Source organism: Leptonotus elevatus, chromosome 3 (assembly GCF_054856555.1).
Source record: "Leptonotus elevatus isolate MCC_2025b chromosome 3, RoL_Lele_1.0, whole genome shotgun sequence".
In the NCBI taxonomy this organism is placed as follows: domain Eukaryota; kingdom Metazoa; phylum Chordata; class Actinopteri; order Syngnathiformes; family Syngnathidae; genus Leptonotus; species Leptonotus elevatus.
Window position 1 is genome coordinate 18822104 of NC_141241.1, and position 25281 is coordinate 18847384.

At 39.0% G+C, this 25281-nt stretch overlaps 1 protein-coding gene across 1 annotated transcript in view; it reads left to right on the forward strand.

The window, feature by feature from the left end:
- Positions 1-25281, forward strand: part of fbn1 (fibrillin 1) — a 64023-nt gene that overhangs the window by 31208 nt on the left and 7534 nt on the right. The window contains exons 27-58 of the mRNA XM_086070883.1: positions 362-490; positions 1062-1187; positions 1600-1725; positions 1815-1937; positions 2026-2151; positions 2539-2664; positions 5249-5371; positions 5573-5695; positions 5768-5893; positions 7084-7206; positions 7302-7424; positions 7533-7700; positions 8251-8319; positions 8399-8524; positions 10021-10143; positions 10619-10777; positions 10851-10922; positions 11575-11700; positions 11778-11900; positions 12731-12856; positions 12934-13050; positions 13143-13268; positions 13352-13471; positions 15418-15543; positions 19679-19831; positions 19942-20004; positions 20072-20197; positions 20287-20406; positions 21444-21566; positions 22427-22558; positions 23095-23220; positions 23635-23841. Of these exons, the coding sequence (XP_085927009.1) occupies positions 362-490; positions 1062-1187; positions 1600-1725; positions 1815-1937; positions 2026-2151; positions 2539-2664; positions 5249-5371; positions 5573-5695; positions 5768-5893; positions 7084-7206; positions 7302-7424; positions 7533-7700; positions 8251-8319; positions 8399-8524; positions 10021-10143; positions 10619-10777; positions 10851-10922; positions 11575-11700; positions 11778-11900; positions 12731-12856; positions 12934-13050; positions 13143-13268; positions 13352-13471; positions 15418-15543; positions 19679-19831; positions 19942-20004; positions 20072-20197; positions 20287-20406; positions 21444-21566; positions 22427-22558; positions 23095-23220; positions 23635-23841 (4005 nt within the window). The remainder of the gene's footprint in view (positions 1-361; positions 491-1061; positions 1188-1599; positions 1726-1814; positions 1938-2025; positions 2152-2538; positions 2665-5248; positions 5372-5572; positions 5696-5767; positions 5894-7083; positions 7207-7301; positions 7425-7532; positions 7701-8250; positions 8320-8398; positions 8525-10020; positions 10144-10618; positions 10778-10850; positions 10923-11574; positions 11701-11777; positions 11901-12730; positions 12857-12933; positions 13051-13142; positions 13269-13351; positions 13472-15417; positions 15544-19678; positions 19832-19941; positions 20005-20071; positions 20198-20286; positions 20407-21443; positions 21567-22426; positions 22559-23094; positions 23221-23634; positions 23842-25281) is intronic.

The window sequence follows — 25281 nt, forward strand, 5'->3', positions numbered from 1 at the left end:
TGTATGTATGTGTCAACTCAATGCAAATCCACTCAACTTTATTCCTGGAAGAACCACAGCTGAAACAAACAAACAAACAAATAAAACACAACATAAATAAAAACATGAATACAAATTGATCATAAAACAATTAAAAACAGTACAACAATAACAAAGTTTAAACAATACAAACAATACACTGAAACAAGCAGTCTCATGCTGTTGTTGTGTTGTTTCAATTCATACACATATGATTTCCCATGATGTTACATTTTATTAATATTCCTTGTATATTTTTTAAAGAATGCCAGCAAATAAGTAACTCCTCACTGTTGTTGTTGTTGTTGTTAAATGTTTTGCTTTGTGTCCTTCTTCCTCGTAGACATTGATGAGTGCCGCATCTCTCCTGACTTGTGTGGACAGGGCCGATGTGTCAATACTCCAGGAGACTTTGAGTGCGAGTGTTTTGAAGGATACGAGAGCGGCTTCATGATGATGAAAAACTGCATGGGTGAGAGATTAATGCTAATAAAATTACACTTGAATAATATAATGTACGGGCAGACCTGGAACGTACTGTTCATATGGCTGATGTCATCTTAACATAAGCCTGCATGCAGCCCTTGCAGCCCCGTCACTCAAATCGTTTTTCATGGGACCATAAAGATAATTGCGCTATATTACATAGTTGAACTCAACACATAATACAGTAACGCACATGGACCCGCCATAAAAACAAATTTATGTGCAGCTTCCTGTCTTACCATCTGAGAAAGTACTTATTGCTCTATTTCTGTTCTGAATTACATTTAGCCAACCTGATTAAAATACTTGAGCAAAGTGCTCACTAAATGTTGAGCATCAGTGCTTTTGTTGGCTGAGGATGTTAGCCCTTGATTGGCAACGCAATAACAAAAAAAAAGCAGGTTGGATTAACAAAGGAAGCCAGACTTAATGATTTATGCCGCCTTCAATGAATTACTTCATTTTGAATAAGTCATTCCTAATCACTAAAGTCACATCCAGCCAGACAGACAGAATTTTTTTTTTTTTCCACATAAGTCTTTCTTCTTCCCCATTAGACATCGATGAGTGTGAACGCAATCCACTGCTGTGTCGGGGAGGCGAGTGTGTCAACAACGAAGGCAGCTTCCAGTGCGTGTGCCCCGAGGGACATGAGATCGCTCCCGATGGCTCGGCCTGTCTAGGTGAGTGATGAGGTTGTCAGAATGAAGAGTTGGGCGGACCGCTTAAAACCTTTTCATTTGAGCCTTTATCCATTCCTTTGGCAAATGAAATTCCCACTTTGGCTCTCTGGCAATAAAAAAAAGGTGTGGACAGATGATGGGTGGGGAAAGCTTGTCATCGAGTGGACAGTTCGAGTGACAAGTGTTGGCTCCTTTCCATCCTTCTGCCTGTGAGATATGTGTGCTCTCTGGGGCTCAGTGTATGGTCCGAGTGTCTGAGTCAGGTCATTAGATGCTGATAGATGCATGCGAACCAAAGACTTGACAATGTCAGAAAAAAAAGTGAGAAAGAAAAGCACAAGATGTAGTTTAACTATGTTTAAAAAAACCAATTGAAAAATAAAGTAAGTAAAATGTCATTTACTCTCCCTAGACATCAATGAATGCGAGCTGAGCGACAAGCTGTGCAGGCATGGCCACTGTGTCAACATGATTGGACGCTACCAGTGTGTCTGTGACACAGGTTACAAATCTACCGCGAACAGGCTGGACTGTGTGGGTGCGTGCTTCGTATATTACGTACAGATAAACATAGGGACAATACATGCTAGCAGTGTGTCATATTTTTATCGTCTGTTTTCGTTCCAGACATCGACGAATGCACCATTGAGAATGGAGGGTGTGAAAATTTTTGCACAAATTCTGAAGGCAGTTATGAGTGTAGCTGCAATAGTGGATACGCTCTAATGCCCGACGTGAGAAGCTGCACAGGTAATTAGCATACGTCACGTTACACAGGTGCTGTCTGTGTAAATGTGAAGAAATGCACAGTAATGATGACTGACATTTTTCTTTTCAGATATTGATGAGTGTGAGGAGAGTCCAGACATCTGTGATGGAGGCCAGTGTACCAACACGCCGGGGACTTACCAGTGTCTCTGCTTCGATGGCTTCATGTCATCCGAGGACATGAAGACCTGCCTGGGTAACGGATATCATTTTATGCCCAAAACAAAACTAAGCAGCGTAACACTGTATTGTTTTAGCTGGGGAAGGGGGGGGGGGGGGGGGGGGACTTCTGCTCATTTGAAAGGTTATCCAAAAGATGTGTCATGAGAATAGGATTTTATGACTCAGAGTGGGTGAGCGAGCCGTGAGTAATATTGTTGTTGATGATATTAAAGTGAACATTGTGGTAGAGAGGAATGTGTGACATTTAAATGCGTGGTTCCAATGAGAAAGAAAACAAAAAGCCCAAAACAATGATTTGAGCGCTTAGAAACGGGTCGGCATAAGTGCCCATTGTGCTGCTAATTAAAATAAAACACATGCTTGTCCATCGTGTCACTCTTTGTCTTTGTTTATTCTTAAGATGTGGACGAGTGTGAGCTCAACCCCAACATCTGCCTGAGTGGGAACTGTGAGAACTCTAAGGGATCCTTCATCTGTCACTGTGAGCTGGGATACTCTGTACGCAAAGGAACTACAGGCTGCACAGGTGAGCGGCACCGACTTGGCTACATCAGCAGGTCCGCCATATTGGATGTGGCAGTACTGCCATTTACTTACTGTAAATCGACAACTTACACAGTTAATGCAAAAATTCTCTGTGTAATCTGAAAAAACACATGAATAGGTATAATGTATTTTTCCAATTGTTATCATTAGCTGATTTTTTTATTTTTTTTTAGCAAAAGTGTGTGCTAGTGTTAGCAAAGCTATGAGAATGCTTTGTTAGCATAAAAGCCTTAGCCAAAGCTAAGTAGCGCCTTATTTAAAAAAAATAAGCAAATACAATTTGTTGTCAAGTTATATTAAAACAGGTAGTGTATATAATTGACACTATTACTTATGTACTGTACTTTTTGTTCTTTTTTTCCCCCGCCAGTCTATTTTGTTTTTACACATCTGTGCTTACATTTAAGTACAGAGTTTGAGTACTTTTGCCACCTCTGCCTGTCAGTGTCAAAAGGTGTGAAAGTGAGGAAGTAAAGAGTTGTGTCTTCGCTGTGGTTAAAAAACGGGTTTAGCGAGGGAGAATGTCTGGCTAACCAGAGGTAGCTCTAGCATTACTCAACATCATCCGAGACCACATGGGAGAGCTAGCACACACGCACACACACGCACGTCACAACATAGGCAACAGGAGCAGTGATTCTCGCTTTGAAACGCATGTACAGTATCACTTTGCACCGGTGTTTATACCGTTGCTGCTCTTTCATTAAGGTGAGTTAAACATTACGTGATAGTTGGAGGAGCTCTGCAGCCTGTAATCACCTGAAATGGCTCCAGAACACATAAATACAAAGCCCATCCAGCCCGATAGCCTGAGTCAATTCTGATTTATAATGGCTCTTAAAAGACTGCTGGAGAGGACTAGTTGACAGCTTGGATTGGGATCTGATATGGCCTCATCTTGCTTAAATAAGTCAGACGCACACTCACCAGCAGCATGTCTACCTTCAGACACAAATAAACAGACTGTCTGACGTGTGGTTAAAAGCGGCTATACACACACTTGCCTTCCTGGTCTCTTCGAAATATCTAATACAGCCAATTCGGATTCACTGTTTGGGAACTTGAAGCTCCAGAGTACTGAGGAACAATGGCGGTAATTTCTCTGCGTAGCAATTGCACAAAATAGGCATACATTTCTTCGTAAATGGATTTCATTAGCATTAGCATCTTAGAAATGATGACAAAATATATGCTTTTTTTCCCCCAAGATATAGTGCATTGCTTCTGCAACATGTTTGTCATTTTTATTTCTCATGACAACAGCTTGCCCCAAAAATTTTAACACAAGGAAAACAGGGAAAAAAATAATCAAAACCAAATCAACAATTAACACAAACCATGACATAAATTGTCCTGTCTTCTCGTGTGGTATTCACAGTGATCTTGTTAAGAAAGCAAAACGACAAAAACATAGATGGTAGTTTCCCCCTTGACTCAAGTCACGAGTCCCCAATTGTCATTTGATCATGTGTGAGGATGAATGACATCTGGTCAAGCATTTGATGACGTTCTCACCAGGATAACGTGTCATTTGCATCCCACAACACTGAAACCCACATGCAGGCTCCGTGACTTTGTTCATGTGTTCTATTTATGTGTGTTTAGTAGCTTATTGAAAAGTTTAGATGGGTGGAGATTATCCTAGTCTGGGTTGTGTCTAAAATGGTGGCCTTTTGCACCGCAGGTGTTACTGCAGTGCCATAATAGCAAAGCATTTTTACTTTCAGACATGATGTGAAGCTGGCACAGATTTCTCTTTATTTGTTTCTCCTTTGTTGCTCATCATCTGTCAAACATTTGCCCCGGAACTTCATCCTTGACACCAGCTGTGGCCGCTGACACACTTCTTGCCTTGTTTGCGTTTGACATTTGCACATCAAAATGAGTCCCTGTTTAATGTGCTAACATCAAAGCTTGGAGAAAAATTGTAATTAATTCCTTCTGTGGTCCAGGAAGTTTTATTGGCTTTCAGCCCTCATATTAACCCCATCATCAAATGCAGTGTAAATAAGTCATAACCTTTCTTCAGGGAGACCATAAACTAGCACAGCTGATCTCTCATTGAGTGATTTGAATTACTACCCTCAAAAAGAGTTTGTCTCACGAGTGCTTATCAAAACAGATAAACAAAATAGATGCCCTCGTTGTACACACACACACACACACACACACACACACACACACACACACTGGGGGTGAGTTAAAGCAAACATAAGATTATTTCACAGTGACACATTTTTCAAATGGTTTGGTTACTTCTTCCACTAACACTTCCAATTCCATCACTTAAAACTATGTTGGAGAGGAGAAAGGAGAAGCGGCAGTAGAACAGGCTAAAATCCAGATTTCGGGGTAAGGCAGGGCGAGAGACTAGACTTTTGTGGTTAGCCAAATGCAAGAGTAAGTTGGAATGCCTGTAGTTGTATGTGTATTAGTGTTCGCTATCATTTCCCGCTTTTGCTTTGATGCAGTCGAAATCCACTGAGCTGTATTACGAATGAAACAGCAACTCAAATCTTTTAACCATGACGTTAACATCAATTTATTTCACCTCTCTTTGACAGATATCAATGAGTGTGAAATTGGAGCGCACAACTGTGACAGACATGCAACATGCACCAATACAGCAGGTAGCTTCAAATGCAACTGTGCTCCTGGATGGATTGGCGACGGTATTAAATGCACAGGTAAGTCAAATATTACACAGTACATTTCTACAAATATAATAACACGCTTCCCCAAAATACAATTCTATAAAGTACTTTTGTAAAGAACTTGCAATTTCATATCAGTTGAACCTTTTATTCGTTCAAATGTTTTGACCGTATACTGTACACAGATTTGAATGTCACATTATGTTTGAATGAATGTTTGAATTGTTTGTAAAGACCTGGACGAGTGCTCCAACGGGACCCACATGTGCAGCAACAACGCCGAATGCCTCAACACCATGGGCTCGTATCGCTGCGCGTGCAAGGATGGGTTTTCTGGGGACGGCTTCCATTGCTCAGGTCATACATGCAAGCCCGAACCCCGACTCGGGGTATGTCATCAATTATTCATTACAAGACCTCCAATTGCAGATAGCGATGAGTGTGCAGAGAATGGGAACCTGTGTGAGAGTGGCCACTGCCTGAACATGCCCGGTGGCTACCGCTGTGAATGTGACATGGGCTTCATCGCCAACGCCGACGGCAAGGCTTGCGAGGGTAAGACAAGATCCTTCCAATGCAGGATTGAATCATTTAAAATGGTTTCGTCATGAATGGTAACTTGTTTATCCTCGTGCGGGGGGAAAAAAATCCATCAAATGGGACTCACGAGGCATTGGAATGGGGCATGATGAGTCATGCACAAATGAATAGATTGGTTTTGGTTGAATCAGTTGCAGCGACACGAAGGAAAAGGCGGACAAAAGTAACCTACTAGTTTATCTTTCCATCACAACATCTGTGGATTAATAAATAATTGTTCAACTATCAACAAAGCATTCTGAAAGTATGTGGCTAGTATGTGACCATTTTGTTTGATCATCCCAGACAAGTTCAAAACTGATTGCATAAACAGTGAGTGAAATGCTGGACATAGGACTGTCGGTAACACAATGTGTGCCGGGAAAAAAAAGGGCATCTGGTCACCTTATGTTAACGCTTGACAATTCAGGAAGCTGATTTAAAAATAAATATGCAATATTCAAACTATTGGGCAAATAGATTATTGCATGTACAGAAGTTGACTTATCAGTCCATTTACCATTTATGAAATGAACACAATAAAAAAAAACAGGTCAGCAGATGACTGTGATTCATACCTCATGCAGGATCTAATTGAATGAATCCGCTGAAGTCATTGTATCATCCTGAGATGACCTTTCCTGTCCTTCCTTTTCTTAGTCACAAGGAAAAAGGACAAGGGTATAGTATGAAACATTTCAAATCCAAACTGCAAACGAGTTTTCCGCTTCAATGGAGGCAAGGCGATCAACCACCACAACTACATTACAATGCGTCTGCTTACATTGCCTTGAGCATCTGACAGTTCCTTGCCGAGAAGGCTGGAGCAAGTTCTCTACTCATGATTCTACATGATTCCTCTTCCTCAAGCTTGTTCGACTCCAGGAGGCTTAAGTCAAAAGGGAAAAGTTGTAGTTTTGGGTTTTGAACTCTATCTTGTTACAATAGTCCATATATACGTATATGTGTGTCAGTCTGATTTCTGGACATGTTTTCTTCACCTCCCCAAGTGTCAATCTGAAGAAGTTGTGAGCGAGGCCCTCACTTCCTATTGCAGGCTGACAATTTTCCACCCATGATCCTATAATCCCTCAGCCCTCGGCCTCCCCTCCCTCTCTCTTGTACCACCTCTTCAGGATTTCATCCTCTCCCTTTCTATTTCACAGACATTGACGAATGTACCTTCGCTGACATCTGTGTCAATGGACGTTGCAAGAACATTCCAGGCCTTTTCAGATGCGAATGTAACATTGGTTACGAACTGGACAGGAGCGGAGGCAACTGCACAGGTATGATGGCTGCTTCCAATTTTGCCTATTTTCCATGTATTGCACGTGTATGGAAATGACACTGTTGAAACTTTTTGCATTGTTTTTTTTTCCAGATATCAATGAATGTGCAGATCCAACCATTTGCATTAATGGAATTTGTGTTAACATCCCTGGAAACTACCACTGTAACTGCCCTAGAGATTTTGAGCTTAACCCCACTCGGGTGGGATGTGTAGGTGAGACATAAAAGCTCCTCTAAATGTTGATGATTTGTTACTGACAATATAAGGAGGCGAAGGTAAACAAAACAAACACACTTTTTTTTTTTTTTTTTGCACAAACAGACACTCGCTCTGGCAGCTGCTATCTGGATGTGCGCTCCCGAGGAGACTCGTCTGAGAACCTGGACTGCTCCAATGAGATTGGAGTCGGTGTTTCTAAGGCATCGTGTTGCTGTTCGCAGGGCCACGCTTGGGGAAACCCCTGTGAATTGTGCCCGCCTCTCAACTACAGTGGGTCAACAAGTCCTTTCTTTGACATGTCATGCACTATACTTGTCTGTTCACATTGCCAATTGAGGATACTGTGATGTCATTTGAGGTTTGCCGCGGCATGTGGAACTGCAGCGAGCATGTCAACCCCCCCCCCCGTAAACAACATCAACAAGAAAAATTGTCTGCATGAGCCGTTGGGCTGTGATGCGTGACAGTTTGCTGTCGTGTATGATTAGTCACTGGAATTGAACCAATTTGCTCATTAGAACCGTTGAATCAATTGAAGTCATTTCCTGTTATTATTACTGTCAGCAGAAATGTCAGGCGTGGATAAATGTTGTCATTCAGCACACGGCCAGCATTCAGGCTTCTGACTGACTCCTGAATGTGCATATGTGTAAAAGATGGATGGATGGTGTGAATGATAAAAATGACTTTATAAGGAATGCTTTCTATGGAACAAACGCATCTTTATGATACTTCCACCTGTTTCACAATAACAAAGCTACACCAGATGATTTTTGTGTCGAGTTGATGTTTTTTTATGATTTCTCATTGTGCCCTACAGCCGAGTATAAGACCCTGTGTCCAGGCGGCGAAGGCTTCAGACCGAACCCCATCACCGTCATCTTGGAAGGTGAGATGTGAACATTTGAGCTAGAATGACTCCTGCACGTAAATCGTACCCTCATTGTGATTTTTTCTTCTCTTGACAGACATCAATGAATGCCAGGAACTGCCAGGCTTGTGTCAGGGAGGAGAGTGCGTCAACACCTTTGGGAGCTTCCAGTGTGAATGTCCGAGAGGTTTTGCACTCAACCAAGAGACCAGAATCTGCGAAGGTATTACGTGACCAAGTCGTACTTCACAAAAGCAAATGACTGTGATTACATCATCTTGCTGCACTCGTAAAGGTCTCAGAGCCACGAGTGATGCATTAGATGAATGCAAAAATAAATAATAACAAAACCATGTAATAGGCAGAGATGAGTCTCCATGCGTTTTCCTTAATGGCTGACCAGCTCCTTCTGCACTGAAGCATTACAGTTATCCAAATAAACAGGTTTACTCAAATGTATCTAACCTATTTTCACTCATTATTGTCTAAAAAACGTCAAGGCTTTCAATCTTGAGGCGCCATAATGCTGCACGGTTCCCTCAGATTGAGGGAAGAGTCGGCGTTTTACAACACTCCTCAGACATTTGAGCGTTGAGAGTTAATAGAGTTGTATTTTCAACACTATAATAATGCGTAGAAAATATCAGATGAAAAATTGTAATGACTTGTAGAAAAAAAACAACATCACTATATCGATATATGCGAGGTTTCTGCCCAACAACAATGCTAAATACGTGTTTTGCAATGCACTGTAAATTTAAAGTCTACATTTAACTTGATTAAAACAATGAGCAAATACCATGAATTGGAAACCATCATAATAAAAACCCTTTGACAGGGCAGTGGGAGATAAAAACTATAACCAACACCAATCTAGAAACGCAACAACATAGAATGATTTACTTTGAATTGTAATGACATCAGACACTATTCTCTTTTGTGCAATATTCTGTTTAAACTTTCCTAATTAATTGATGCGTGACAGATATAACTGACCTGCAGGGACTGATGTTCAAACCCAGTCGTAGTCACGTTGACTCCTACAGGTTCATTATAGCGTATCCATAGAAAAACTCCCTGGCCACAACATTAAGAGCGAAAACATTAGCTATGAGTCTCGTATAGTTCCTTCATGATGAGTTTTTAAGAGGGCCAAGGGCGTTCTTATTGCTCAATGCATTCATTACATGCATTGTTAAGTTTGGACCGTTATCAACTAGAAGAGATTTAAGTGTGCTCAGAGGGTTAGTCCACTGGCAGCCACGAGGAGACGGTTACAGAGGTGAGGTAATCATGTTTTTTTTGTTTTTTTTTTATCTGAATCTTTCTTCCCCCGCCCACGCTGACTCGCAAGTGATCCAATTTCACTCAGTTCTCTATGGAACCACAAATGCTTTTCACAAATAAAAAAAATAATTCTCCTGGACTTTTATTCCCTGATATATTGCCGGCACAGGCACTCAGTCTTCTTGCTAAACCAGACTAATTGTCTGTTAAAAATGGAACACAGATGTAGCATAGCTTTGAAATGAATCTTATCTTACACTAAAAAAAATAATAAAAAAACATAATAAATAAATCAAATACATGTTCATTGCATCGAATTATTCATTTAAATTGGAAATAAAAATGTGTCATAAAATGGTGACTTTGTCAAGTACTTTCCTATAAGTAGCACGTGAATAATATTACTCGAATAACCTTTTTTTTTGTGCACAGATATCAACGAATGTGAGCGTCCAGGTATTTGTGGGCCTGGCCAGTGTTACAACACCATCGGAAACTACACCTGCATCTGCCCCGTGGACTACATGCAAGTCAATGGAGGCAACAATTGCATGGGTACGTCCGCTTGCCATATATGTGAAATGTAATTACCCTCCCCAACAATGAATTTATGTTACAATTACAACATTTATCACTTACAATTGAACAATGCCGATATCAGACACGTCTGTCTCGTTCTGTGACCATGCTCTTAACTCAAAACACTTATCTTAAATCATCTTCCCCAATTAAAAAAACTTTAACTAAATTACTGTAAATGACTAACTGTATAGGTGAATAACTGCAGTTATTTGTATCTGTTGTTTTTTTGCAGAGGATAAAGAATATATGCCCATGAATATTATTATTTTGTCCGTATGTGTTCAAATATCAGTTGCTTTGAGCATTATAACCATTCCTTAGCCCATGCATGTCATTCCTCATTATGTGTTAGCGAGCATTAAGCTAGCATACTCAAAGGCAAACACGTGGTCAACATTAGCCAGGATTACAACAACCAATTATTTACCTATTTTGTCATCACTTACAGATATGAGGAAGAGCTATTGCTACAGGAACTTTTATTCCGACAATAGAACATGTGACGGAGAGCTCAACTTCAACATGACCAAAAAGAAGTGCTGCTGTGCCTACAACATTGGTCGTGCGTGGAATAAACCCTGTGAGCAGTGTCCTGTGCCCAGCAGCGGTGAGCCAACATATACTCACACTCATACTGTACAATCGTAAACACACACTAAAGTGAATGTTTCTCCGCTCAGATGATTTTGCCATCCTGTGCGGCAGCGAGAGACCGGGCTATTATATCGACATCATTACTGGAAGAGTTATTGGTAACAGTTGAAAGATGACAGTTGAATTTACACTCACAGGAATATTTAGGCCTAGCTTTTAAGATTTATGTAATTTTTTTACATAACAAATTCCCTTTAAAAAATATATATATAATTTTAGCACAAACCTACCAAATAAACCTTATACGATACATATTCATTAGTCTAATAAACCCTATTTATTTGAAATGCATAATCCTAAGGTCTATTTAGTATTAATAAAGTATAAGTACTTTTTTTGTTGTTGACATTTTTAGGATGTCTGCATTTAGTTTCATCCCAAAAACATAAAAATGTATAAAAATATATATATAAAAAGTGAAGAAAAAAAATTCACATTGCAGCATTGTATATATAGGTAACCTGATTATTATGCAATTAAAAAGTTAATTGTAATTAATCGCATGACTTCACTAGTTAACTCACTCAATAGGCTTTATTGGAATAATGAATATGTATCATATACGGTTTATTTGGTAGGTTTGTGTTAAAATTATCTTTAAAAGAAAAAAAATCTGGAAATTTGTCATGTAAAAAAAATACATAAATCTTAAGTTAGGCTTAAATATTTCTGTGAGTGTACTTTTACTTACAAACTTTTTTGGAGTAATGTCACTAAATATTGAATGTTTATCTTGCTCCTTTGCACTAGATATTGATGAGTGCAGGGAAATCCCAGGCGTGTGTGAGAATGGAGTATGCATCAACATGATCGGTAGCTTCAGATGCGAGTGCCCCATTGGCTTCATCTACAATGACAAGCTACTGATTTGTGAAGGTGACTGACTTTCCATATCCTGGTGTACAGTATATACCAGCTAGAGCTGATAACAAATGCCCTTCTCCTGTTCTTAGATATCGATGAGTGTCAGAATGGGCCTCTGTGCCAGCAGAATGCAGCCTGCTTAAACATGCCTGGGAGCTACCGCTGCGAGTGCAGGCAGGGATATCGCCTCAGCCCGACAGGACAATGCCTAGGTTTCTTATGTCCTTCAATTACACCTTCTTTTTTTTTTGTTATGTCGCTTTGGCTCTTCACTCATTCTGCTGCGGTTTAAATGACTTCTAATGTATCAGAAAATATGATAAAGCTCTGGTAGAAATACAATAGAAACGTAAACATCAGAGAGGAGGTGTCAGAAAATTGTTCGTACATTACATTGTACATTATATATATATATTTATATATATATATATATATATATATATATATATATATATATATATATATATATATATATATATATATATATATATATATATATATATATATATATATGTATGTATTAGGGGTGTTAGAAAAAATCGATTCGGCAATATATCGCGATATTACAGCGTGCAATTCTTGAATCGATTCTATATGCGGCCGAATTGATTTTTAAACATCAATTTTTTATGGGAATATTCAACAAAACGTCTTACTTAGGGTTAGGATTCACACATTAAGCATGGAATAATGTTATATTAATGGAACATTAAGCCTTAATATTTTATTTCAGTGCTGTTCTAACATGAAACAGACTGCAACCTGAATTTTCAGATAAATCAATACATTTTCATACAAATCTTACAGTGTACGTATACAAGTTTACTGCTTAGTATTTTCTAAATTTGAGTTAAAAAAAAAAAGATCGCAATAATCAATTTAGAGATTTGTATCGGGATTAATCGGTATTGAATCGAATCGTGACCTATGAATCATGATACGAATCGAATCGCCAGGTACTAGGCAATTCACACCCCTAATATATATATATATATATATTTCTTCTTGCGCTATATATGAGTTTGTTTGTCTTTTCCTTTAGATCGTAATGAATGTGCCGAGAATGCCGGTGTTTGCAAACCTGGTCAGTGCATCGACACACTAGGGAGCTACCGCTGCCTCTGCCCCAATGGATTTAAAACAACCCGGGACCAGTCAATGTGTGTTGGTAAGTCATTTTTTACCCTCACATTGTTGTTCTTCCGAGTAAGCGCTGTCACGTTTGACCTTAAAATAACATTTTAGACACGGACGAGTGTGAGCAACAACCCTGCGGCAACGGGACCTGTAAGAACACCGTGGGATCGTACAACTGCCTCTGCTACCCCGGATTCCAGAATTCACACAACAGTGATTGTATAGGTACCGTATATGCGTATTTGCGTTGAAAAAGGATGTGTGAACCATAGCATGTATTTAATGGTAATATACAACTGCTTTTGTGTTGCGTTCAGACATTGATGAGTGCTCTAGCCAGAGGGGTCTCTGTCGTAACGGACAGTGTGTGAACACTGTGGGCAACTTCCTGTGTGTGTGCAACGATGGCTACGAACTTACGGCAGATGGAAGATCGTGTGTAGGTAAGAAAGAGATTTTCTGGTGTACTGTACTGGAGGATGTATGACATTTACATGATGCCCCTCATACCTCCCTTTCTTCTCAGATATAAATGAATGCGTCGTCAATCCTGGTACATGCGGCGTCGGCACATGTTTGAATCTGGATGGCTCGTACAGATGCATATGCCCGCCTGGATATTATCTCCATGAAGAAACCTGTGAAGGTAACCTTAACATGAACGCAGACGGTCACTCGCGAAGCCTAGTAACAAACAATCGCAGGAAAGAAATCGGGATCTGCTATGTAGGTTCACACCAAAATGGTTTCTTCCATTATCCGTTTCTCGCATACCTCCGTTTTATTGTCAAGTCATTTATGGATTTATGCTAGTGACATATGTACAAACGTGCATAAAACTATAGGCAAAAAGTGCCTGCCTTACACTTTATGCTTGGTGCAGGGGCAACTGAGTTACACACTTCATAAAATGGTTTGGAAAAAGGTGGAGAATTTCAGGTCATTTTTTTTGTAAATTTCTATTGGAGGTTAAGATGGACGAATATGGAAATAATGAATTTTAAGCATTTTTTTTGTCTTAAGAAGACATCAATGCAAAAATAATGCATTTAAAGGCATGAGATTTCAACAGATTTGTTTGTAAGGAAGTTTATCCAGGTTTAAATATTGTATTTAACAATATATTATTTAATTAAATAACAAAAACACATTTGAAGTTAAATATTGTATTCAATGCAAGTTAAACGAAAAGTGCCTCACTCTTCAAGCATTCCCACATACGTTATTGCGATTTTTATTCTCCACACTTTTTTGCCATGTAATATCTCCCACATAATACTTCCGATTTACACCGTTCAAATTTCAACTTGCTTCAAAAATTCACGCCCTCCGGGTTATATATATATAATCAGATTTTACAATTCTTACAGTACTCACACAATTTAACGTTAAATGTCAACTTTTCCCCGTTCATTTTTAATGGGACAGACAAAGAACTTTTCCCAAGTCCCACTTTCCACGCATACAGCTTACCAACATTACTACCTGCCCGATACCGCTCAGTGGCGCATTTGGTAAAGTGCATCGTCCAGTAGCAAGGAAGTCGCGGGTTCGAATCCCACCTTCCACTGTACATTTCAAATATACCCATGGCCATTATGCTAAGTGATATACATGTATACCAACTGGCTGTCATTATAATTTCACTGAAATGACAAAATGCATGTTAGCATGTTAGATGCCACTTTTCAAAATAAATAAACTATTAGCACAATGGTTAGAGCAATTGCCTTCCACTGCAGCGTAACTGGGTTCAAACCCCGCGTGGACCGCATTTCAGTAATTTATCTTTCAATTTACTTCATAAGCACATGCATTCAAATCTTAGCATTTAGCTAATAGCATTCCCAAGCAATTTGCACTTTGTCTAGTATTCAACTGTACTTGCATGAAGTCAGAATTATGCTAAAATATTTTATGCTATATTTAAGTTCTCTATTAAGAGACAATCTTTAATGTTGTAAATTTCTGGTTTATTCACGCTAATTCCTATGAAGAGTTTCCAACTTTAAAATAAATAAAAAATCACACAATTTTGCAACCCTAAACCTGCTATGGGATAATTACCGCTAACAAAAGGAAAAAATAAAAAAATATACCAGAATATGATACCGTCATTTCAAAAGGTTTCATATTAGGGCATTTTGCATGACAAATATATTTTCTGAGAACATGCTCTTAATAGACGAGAGTAAAGTTTTGCCTGCGCTGTTCCCCATCCATGTCTCATTTCTCTCTTCCTCACATGTGGGAGTGGATCCAAACTAGAATGCTTGGATTGTTTATGTAGTGGTGCTGATGAAGAGATATTCGGCAGACTTCAACACATTCCTGCTAAGGGCTCTGTTCTTGGAAGCAGGGAGGAACGGCACTAAATTCTTAACAGTACGAGCAGCAGCTGGTCATTGTGACGGTCGAACGCATGACAGCTAGGTCATTCCCCTGCGATGTTCTCTTCGCATATTTTAATAAACTCTGATTTACTGACTTCGCTGATTTGACCCCATCTGCATTAACCCCGACGCAGATGAAGCAAAAGGCCCCAGGGTGAACTTCCGTACCGATTCTGATTTGATTTTCGTTATTTTCCAGACATCGACGAGTGTTCGCAGTCACCCGAGATCTGCATGTTCGGAACCTGCTCCAACACAGAGGGAAGCTTCACCTGCTTATGCCCTGAGGGCTTCCAAGTATCTGCTTCGGGACGCAGATGTTTAGGTAAGTGCGTGAGAGATCTTCCAACTATGTCATGGATGAGGTGCAAGCTGTATCTGTGTAGTTTTATCCTCCTGCGCCAAAAAAGCACTCAATGTCCCTGCTGCTTGCGGGTGACTCTGGACCGACCACCTTCCCATCTCCTCACTCGTGTATGCGTGTGTTTATGCACTGCATGTGCGTGTTTGGGGCTTGGGTGGGGGAGCATCGAGTCCACTGTTAGGGAGTTCCTTTGAAACACTCAAGCGATGACATCAGCGGTTCTGAAGAGGCGGATTAAAGCTTGCATTTCACCCCTCTCCCTTGCGTCAAGCGTGCTTGACTGAAGGGTGGGGGATGAATTAGAGCATCAGGGCGGAGGGTGAGAAACAAGGGCAATAAATGAGATCCAGGATAAATCCCGTCACACTTGTTTTCGGGTTGTTTTTGTAGTCAAGGTTGGTTGACATGCAAAGGATGGAGAAAATTACCTGGTGTCCCATAGGTCGCTTTACATATTTTGTTTCAGGAATCATTCAGACGAATGACAGCATAGGCTTTGCAGTATTTGTAAGCATATTATATAGATCTTGTATTGGATCACATCAGGTACACGTCATAAAGTCGTGTTCATATTTGGTTTCATTTATGTTATTCCACTGGTTGAAATGACTGCTTTGTCCATGATTGCAATTCTGCTTAACATATAAATTAATTTCAACTCGGGATGTCAAAATTAGTGCGTTCATTTTAAGTTAATTTAAAGTTTAAAGCCACTCATTTTATGAACGCGCAATTAATGACCGACCCTTACTTGGAAAGTTTATACTGGGGGAATTCCAGTCGTAAGGCAGCAGACACGTCCGCGTCAAAATTTAGCAGTACTAAGATTATTAATAATACATATATTTGTGGAGATTGGGGTCAAGTAAAATTATACAATTGAAAAAAATTTACGAATTTCACAAGTTGCTTCATGTTAAAGGTTAGATAGTGAAAAGAAAAATGCCCTTAGCTGTCACTAATGTCTTACAAATGCAATTATGCCATCTAGTGGCAGAAAAATGACCTCAACACAAATCAAAATCACACTAATTTTTTACAGTGAAGCACATATTTTTAATTTTAACTCAAATTTATGAATTACTATAAAATTATTGTATCAATAGCTAAAAGATGCAGCCATATTTCTATTTTTATAGTAAAGGTGAATTGTGCCGTTTAAAAAGGTAATGTTATAGCTTTTTCGACATCATGCATGTTCCACCAATGCCCAGATGACTGACTGTTTTAATCTGACTGCACCTATCAGCTTTTATTTTCCCTTTATAGTCGAGTGTGCGGACCCTCACACTCCACAGTTTCTATGGGGAGGGGAGGGGCGGAGTTTTTCTTACCTCATTTGAAGTCATGTCTTTGTTTGTCAACTGTGGCTGTCGCTTCAAGATCGTACGTGTACTCGCACGCGCACCATGAACGAGCCTGACACAGATGCTTCAGTTACGCTTTGGGCCAGAGGTGGCAGTCGCGAGTAAAAAAGTGACAAACTGCACAAAGATCCTTAACAAGAGTATGAAAGTTTGGAAAAAAATATTGTATTGTACATTTAGAACAGGTATGAAATTTGCGATTAATCGTGAGTTAACTATTGAAGTCATGTGATTAACTCATTCACTGCCATTGACGGCTATAGACGTCAAAAATTCATTTAATCTATTTCTATTAGTTTAACATTTTTCCCACTTTTGTTAACAAGAGTTATGAAAACCTAGATTGTTTTTTTATTGTATTAGAACAGATATAACATTTTTGATTAATCGTGAGTTAACTAGTGAAGTCATGCGATTAATTACGATAACAAATTATTATTACAAAATTACCTGATGCCAGTAATTTTTAATAATCTTTTCTTAAAAAAAAGATTATAAATATATATTTTTTTTAAAGGAAAGATTATTACAAAATTAGGGGTGTAAGGATTTTAATCGTAATTAGTCGCATGACTAGTTAACTCACGATTAATCACAAATTTTATATCTGTTCTAAATGTACAAAACAATTTTAGGTTTTCATACTCTTGTTAACAAAAGTGGGGGAAATGTTAAACTAATAGAAATGACTTTATGACGTCTATAACCGTCAATGGCAGTGAATGAGTTAATTACGATGACAATTTTTAATCACCTGACACCCCTAATTTCAACACAATATCTTCGCACAAGGCAGCACGTGTTTGCGGAAATATCTGTGGATTAATTTTGTGTAGCCAAGTAACTGAACCCACTAAGACGCTGTGTACACAGAACCAGGTGTTCATGTCCTCGCCAGGTGCACGAGCACTCATGTGTGCCGTCTGTGGCGGTCAAGGCGCTTATTTTTGCAGTTGGGTGAAGAGCGAGCAGGAGACTGTGACCATGTGCTTCTCATTACAAAGAAGAGCCAGGAAGAACAAGAGTCCTCACAATCCTCTCCATTTGCCAACCTCCCCAAGTCGTGTTAAGCGTTTTACCGTAAAGCAACTCACATAAAAAATTAAAATTAAAATAAAAAAAAAGCTCTCTTTGCTGACTTCAACTCTATCTGGGAGCTCACAAAAGCAAATTTGTGGAAAATGTGTTACCTCAGTAAGTGTGTACAGTAGGTTTTCAGTAGAGTTCGGTTTCAAGGATCATAATGCAAAAGCTTATCAATAAGAGATGCTCTTGTGGATGCTTTTCATTATAACATTGATGGCATAATGATTGAAAATGTTTTATGCATCTCTAGCTTTATCTTCACCATTACGTATTCGCCACAATATTTCATTGAAACAAGTGAAAAAATTTTAGCATTGATAGACGGGAGAAATGTTGTTCAGTGAGATTTCGATGGAGCCAAATTAAGTTTTTTGTTATGCTCCGGTAATGCAAACAGTTGCGGATGGCCTTATATTTCGGTTCATAGACAGACAACAAAGTTTTTAATATCCTCCGATTTGACGCAATTTGTTGTCCAATTTACATTCATTATGCGTTATAAAATCTGTTTCATTTTATTAAAATTTTTTATTAGGTTTTTAGTAGAGCTATCAAACGATTAGTATTTTTCATCAGATTAATCCCATTTTAGAATTTTGATTAATCACGATTAATCACATATTTAGAAAGGCTTTTTTCAACATATTTTGCCCACCAAATTTGAAGAGCATCTGTTATGTGTTCATTCTTTAGACATTTAATGTTATTAAAACATCTTCAACATTTTTTGATCCACTGCACACTAGGGACGTAACTTTATCCAAACATCACGATACAATAATTATCACAATATTGTGGGGAGTTTGGCGATACAAAAAAAAAGGCCACAATATTGTAAAAAACAAAACAAAAAAACTTATATTAAAAAAAAGACACACAATAGTTTGCTTTTGTACATTACAGCAATGAAAAATATATAAATAATATATATATATATATATATATTGAGGCACTTGCTAATGCAAGCCTACATTGAGTTCCTCCACATATTGACTCGCTTCACAAGCATATTACGTCCCCCTTAGCGTGGATTTTAAACATAGAAGGGCCCAAACATGCCTTGTGAAAATTAAACTGCACTAAAAAAGTAGCCACCAGAGGGTGCTAGAACTGCACAAATGGAAATCAACCCGACTTTTTTAACAGATGTGCTGCTTTTAATATCGTGGCAATAACGACGACGATATATCGTGGCAGTTTTAATATCGCGATATCACGATATTGCCGTTATCGTTACATCGCTACTGCACACACGCATCCTCCTCTTTTTCTAAACAGTTCATTACTTGCATAATTTAAAATGGCAAAAAAAATGACCCCAATATTTTGACATGAACATTGATACGTGATTAATGCGATAATTTTTGGGGGGGATTAATCAATGAGTTAACTTTGACAGCACTAGTTTTTATAGTGTCATTTTTATGATGGTTTTAGGAAGCTTGAACAGATTAAATTTCATTGAGGAATATTGATTTTAAATGCAAGTAAACTGATTTATGAGCTCGGTAACAGAACAAATTAAAGGTACGACTGTATCAGGTAACAGTTTTAGTTTATCCTTAAACTGTCATTCCGTTGATTTGTGTTATCTGTTTTTCTCAAATTGTTTCTTTTCATTTCACGTGTTTGCCCATGTTTAGATGTACGCGTCAACTACTGCTATACAAGGTTTGAAAACGGGCGCTGCCAGGTTCCAAAGCCTCAGAATGCTTCCAAGGAAGAATGCTGCTGCACTGGAATGCCGGGTCAAGGCTGGGGAGATCCCTGTGAAATCTGCCCTGGCAAGACAGAGGGTAGGTCTCCATCGCACAGAAAAAATTTAAAAGAACACACACACACAAGCATGCTGATTCATACAAGAATTTTTTGGGGTATTAATGACTTTTGTGATATTATGTTCCAGAGGCGTATCCCCTTCTCTGTAAAAATAATGGATATCAAACTGGGCTCGATGAGGTTCCAAAAGGTATGAGTGTCATCTACCATGAATCTTCTTCCTCTGCCGCATCATATTAACTTTGCTTGTCTTTTAGATATTGATGAATGCCTCAATAACCCCTGTCAAAACGGCCAGTGCATCAACACAGACGGCTCATTCCGCTGTGAATGTCAAATGGGGTACCATCTAGACATCGGCTCATTTACATTTAATTGTGTAGGCAAGTGTCTGTCATCACTCATTGTTGCTGACTTTTTTTCATACATATGTGTTTATTAACATGCATTCAATTGTTTATGTCCATTCCAGACACTGATGAGTGCGAAATTGGAAACCCCTGCGGAAACGGCACATGCACAAATGTGATCGGGGGCTTTGAGTGTGCATGTGACGACGGCTTTGAGCCGGGTCCCATGATGACCTGCGAAGGTGTGTGAAACGTTGTTTGTTTATCTACACTGAAAAAAATGCTACTTTGGACCAACTTAATGAAGATGACTTTAATTTGTTACATCCAGAGTTATTAGTTTATCTCAGATTATATTTATGATGTGGTTCAAACCTAAAATTTTGATTTTTTTTCTGTCCATCACTGATCGCTTTCTACGTGTAATTTCCGTTTTCCATCCAGCCTACCCTTTTGCCCTTCTTTTTCTTTTCCTTTCTTCCTCATTTCTTCTGTTCTTGCGTCCTTTTTTTGCGATTTTTCCGTTTCCTTCCTAAATACAAATGCAGTACATAAAGTAGTTGTCCATCCTACCAATAACTATAAATGAACACAAAAACACATTCATACACTTAAAACAAGGATGTTTTCATCACGATCAACTTTTAATGTCGCATGGTCACGTGACATAAAAAACACCATTTTGCAATTAAAAACTGTACAAATACGTTCTATTTTAAATATTACCATGCTCCTAAAGATGTATTTATACAAGGTATTTTGTGTGGGGGGGGGTTATGCTAGAGCATACAGAAGGTTTTGATGCAGCCTCTAAACTGAAGAGAATGGTCGAAGCAATGGTAGTTATTACAAAAACGGCCAGCAGGTAGCAGCAGAGTATAAAAGCTCAACCAGGGCAATGTTGAAAACAAGCTAATTTAGCCACAATTTTAAACAGATTTGTGAATAATGATGAAACTTAGTGTCAGGTTCAATAAGCGGACACTTAGCTATATTCCAATGCTAATTGCTGCAAAACAGAAACAGATAGAAATATCTTTGTTTTCCTGATAAAAGAAGAGACTAATATTTCTTTTGGTAAGTTCCATGTTTTTATAGCAATAGAACGCAATATTCTGTGGGCCAGTAAAACAGCAAGAAGCGAAGGGGTTTGCTTCAGTGAAAATGGCTGGGAGTAAATGAGTTAAACTACTGAAAAATTAATGACTTTTTTTTTCCAGTGTAAATGTATCTTGTTGTTACCACTAGACTCTTGTAACTTTGTTGTGCTCTCTTCCAGACGTCAACGAGTGTGCCCAGAATCCTCTGCTGTGCGCATTCCGCTGTGTTAATGTCGTGGGCTCATACGAGTGCAAATGTCCAACAGGATACGTGCTGCGTGAAGATAAGAGAATGTGTAAAGGTACCACAACGCAATGACTAGTCACACACCATTTCACATTAAGTACTGTATTTACTCTAGTAATACTTGCCCCCTTGTAAAGTTACATAACATACTATGTCTTAAAACCTGAGAAAATGTAACCGGACGAGTCACTGTTTACACCCCCACTGTCTCAGATGGCGTGGGTACCATAGCAACGGTTGTATTTGGAGGGAAGCGCCGAGACAGGAGGAACCTCTCAGTGTCTGTAGCGTCATTGTTTATGTCCCAGATCCAAACAGACCACCAACTCTCTTACTACTTGTCTATATGCAACTCCTGTTTCCATGCCAGTGACATATTGAGCAGATTAATGGAGACCATAGTGGAGGTCTGTGTGCATGTTAGCAATCAATAGATTAATTGCCCTGCGGCAAATAGAGAAAATCCTCAAATAATTGACGGCCAGCTGCGTATAGATGGTGGAGGTAAGAGGATCATAAAGCATCAACACCATACATCTAGCATTTACTTAATCATGAACCTATGGCGCTTAAATTATTCACCACACAGCATATTTACGTAGCATTAGCTAGCATAAGATGAACTAGCACGCTAGCACAAACTGATGTGACACCACAAACTGCAGGAGGACTTTACAACACTTTACGTTTAAAAGAAAAAGTGAGTATTATGCAGATGTGTAAATGCCAAACTGCGAAATATGGGTTGCTTCACCGCACTACACTTTTTCTCTTTAGTTAAGTTATTTTGTGCTACAGTGTCTGTGTAAATCATCATCATTGGTGTGATTGAGGCACATTTTACACATACTTTATACTGTAGCTACGTACTATTTTTTTTTTTTTATAGTTAATGATTGTATGTTTGTCTTGCAGACCAGAATGAATGTGAAGATGGTCTAGACGATTGTGCCAGCAGAGGAATGACCTGCAAGAACCTTATTGGTACATTTATGTGCATCTGCTCACCTGGATACACACGCCATCCGGGTGGAGATGGCTGCATTGGTAAGACATTTGTAAAATGCAAATAGATTTTGTATTTCGCTATGAATAGGATTCTTCTTAGACTTTATGATTATGTCCGCTTTATTTAGACTTGTAGAGAGTTTAAAAAAGTTTTTTATTGTTATATGAACGGTAATGCTCAATATTTGCCTTATCTTTGAGGTTGGTCTTGACACATTGCACCACATTTTTTAAATTGATTAATTAATTCATTATTATTGTTATTATAATAATATCTATATTTATTTATTTACATTATTATTATTATATCTGTAAAAGCTATAGCAATATCAAACCGCTTACATTTTTTTTTTTTTTACGATTTCTTTCCATAAGAACAGCAAAATATTCAAATCAGCATGCATGTATACATGTATGACATACAACATATCACACAGTGGTAGTTCCTGGCATGTGCAATATGTGTGAGCACATGCTGTGCCGGCATTTCTGGTGGGGGCGCTGATGGTGAACCTATATATAATTGAGGTATTTCTTCTTAAAATTCCTCACATATTTCTATATGTCCGCTTCAGATCTGAACGAATGCACCGCCAAACCGGGCATCTGTAAGAACGGCCGTTGTGAGAACACAGTAGGGAGCTATCGCTGCAGATGTGACCAGGGATTCGTACCTAACCCCACACAGACAGAATGTATCGGTAAGTATGCGCGTAATACCCAACTGACTCTTTACATGTTTAACAAATAGTTGATGGTAGTTCAAATACTTCTAGTGGATTTCAGCCACTTTGTGGCACTCGCCTATCTCGTTAATAACCATGTGTTTGTAACTGTCAAGATAGAGGAAAGGAAATCGTTTCACAGGCGTCCTCCCAAATCTAAATATATACTTCAGATCCAAAGTGATGGACTGAAGCCTGTGAGAAACACTCCAAGGAAACTGAGGCTATCTGGCTTCTGACCGACATTAGCGATTGTGCGTGTGGGTTATCTCCTCACGTCTGGTGCTGTCTGGGTGGCTTTGTCTGCTTCCCTTTAGCCACCTCTTTGTTTGCTCATGTGATGGTTTGTCTCGCTCTCACGTTGCCTTCCCCGTGTCTCCCGACATCTAGATAACCGCGAGGGCTTCTGTTTCACTGAGGTTCTGACTACTCTGTGTCAGATGACATCCAGTAACAGAAACATGGTGACCAAGTCGGAGTGTTGCTGTGATGGGGGCAGGGGCTGGGGTAACAACTGTGAGCTTTGTCCACTCCCTGGGACCACCCACTTCAAGAAAATGTGTCCTCTGGGACCTGGATATACCACTGATGGCAGAGGTATTGTGGAATTTGAAGTTAAATATCGGCCTCATTAACCCTATAAACCCAAACGTATGATATTTAAATACAAGACATTTTGAGCCCTCTATTTCATATGATATTTTTTTCCCCATTAAAACCCTAATGTATATGATCTGACACATGCATTGCACGGATAATCCATTAGAGGGCAGTATCACCCAGCTGATGGCTTTTCCAGCGACCTTGCAAGCTGGCCCCAATTGAGAAAGGAGACACACCTATACGTATAATAGTGGGAAATGTTGTTTCTGATTTTTTGAAAGACTAATATGTTTGATATGTTATTATATTTTTGACAATTATAAATGAACAAATTTAAATCATTGTAACCGGATGTATCAAACATGACACAAATCAAAAATCATATGTGTACGGAAGAAGATTAGGGTCAGTGAAGAGGGGGAAAAAAATTGGCAGGTTTCTCACACCCAATTTACACTCACTACGGAACGGTCGCGGTGCGTTTTCCGTACGGCCGCCGCAAGGAATAGAAAGCTTTCGAGTCTGCATGTCAATTCACACCAGCTGCAGTGCGTTGCATATGCGGTGCGAAAGAGATGCGGTGCTGCGGAAGGTTTCCGCAAGCATTCTATTTTTTCCGGAGGCCGCATGCGGAACACTTGCGGATTTTTATGAAGCTGAAGAAATGACACGAGCCGGACAGGATGTTGAGCGTCAGCATCAAGGTAGATCCGGTATATTTCAAAATAAAACCGTTTGCGTACTCATTTTTGGGGGGAGGGAAGCTAGCTAACTACATAGTATGACATGAGTCGGACATGTAAAACAAAAAATAAGATCAGATTAAATTAAGCATGACAAAATAACACTATTTAAACACAAAATGTACTTACCCATGGTAGAAGTCACAGAAATAATGTCCAAAAGCATATCAGGCAAGTGTAGCTATTGTTTACCAATAGGACTCTATATACACGGTTGTTATCGCGTGAACTCAACTCTCCAGCGTGAACTCCCGTGATCTTGTGGTCTGGCGGGTGCAGATTTCCGGACACGGACAGCTGACGCAACGCAATCAGTGTAAATTGCAGTCCGTGCGGCGACTTTAATCTCAGAATTCTGACTTTAAAGTGCTAATAATAGTAGCGCTAATAAAGTCGGAATTTTGATTTTAAAGTCAGAATTCTGAGATTAAAGTCAGAATTCTTAGAATAAAGTCAGAATCCTGACAACCTTTATCTTTCTCTTCACTGGCCCCAATCCTCTTCCGTATATGTGGAAGTTGATTAAAAAAAAAAGTTTGTTTAAAAGGACCAAAAATACTCATATATTTACAAAGAATCTGAATATTCTCTCATATATTTCATGGTTCAGGCTTTATAGGGTTAAACTAAGACAAACAACAGGTTCACAAGTATTTTTCATTTTTACAAAGATTCTCTTTGGTTTTTCACT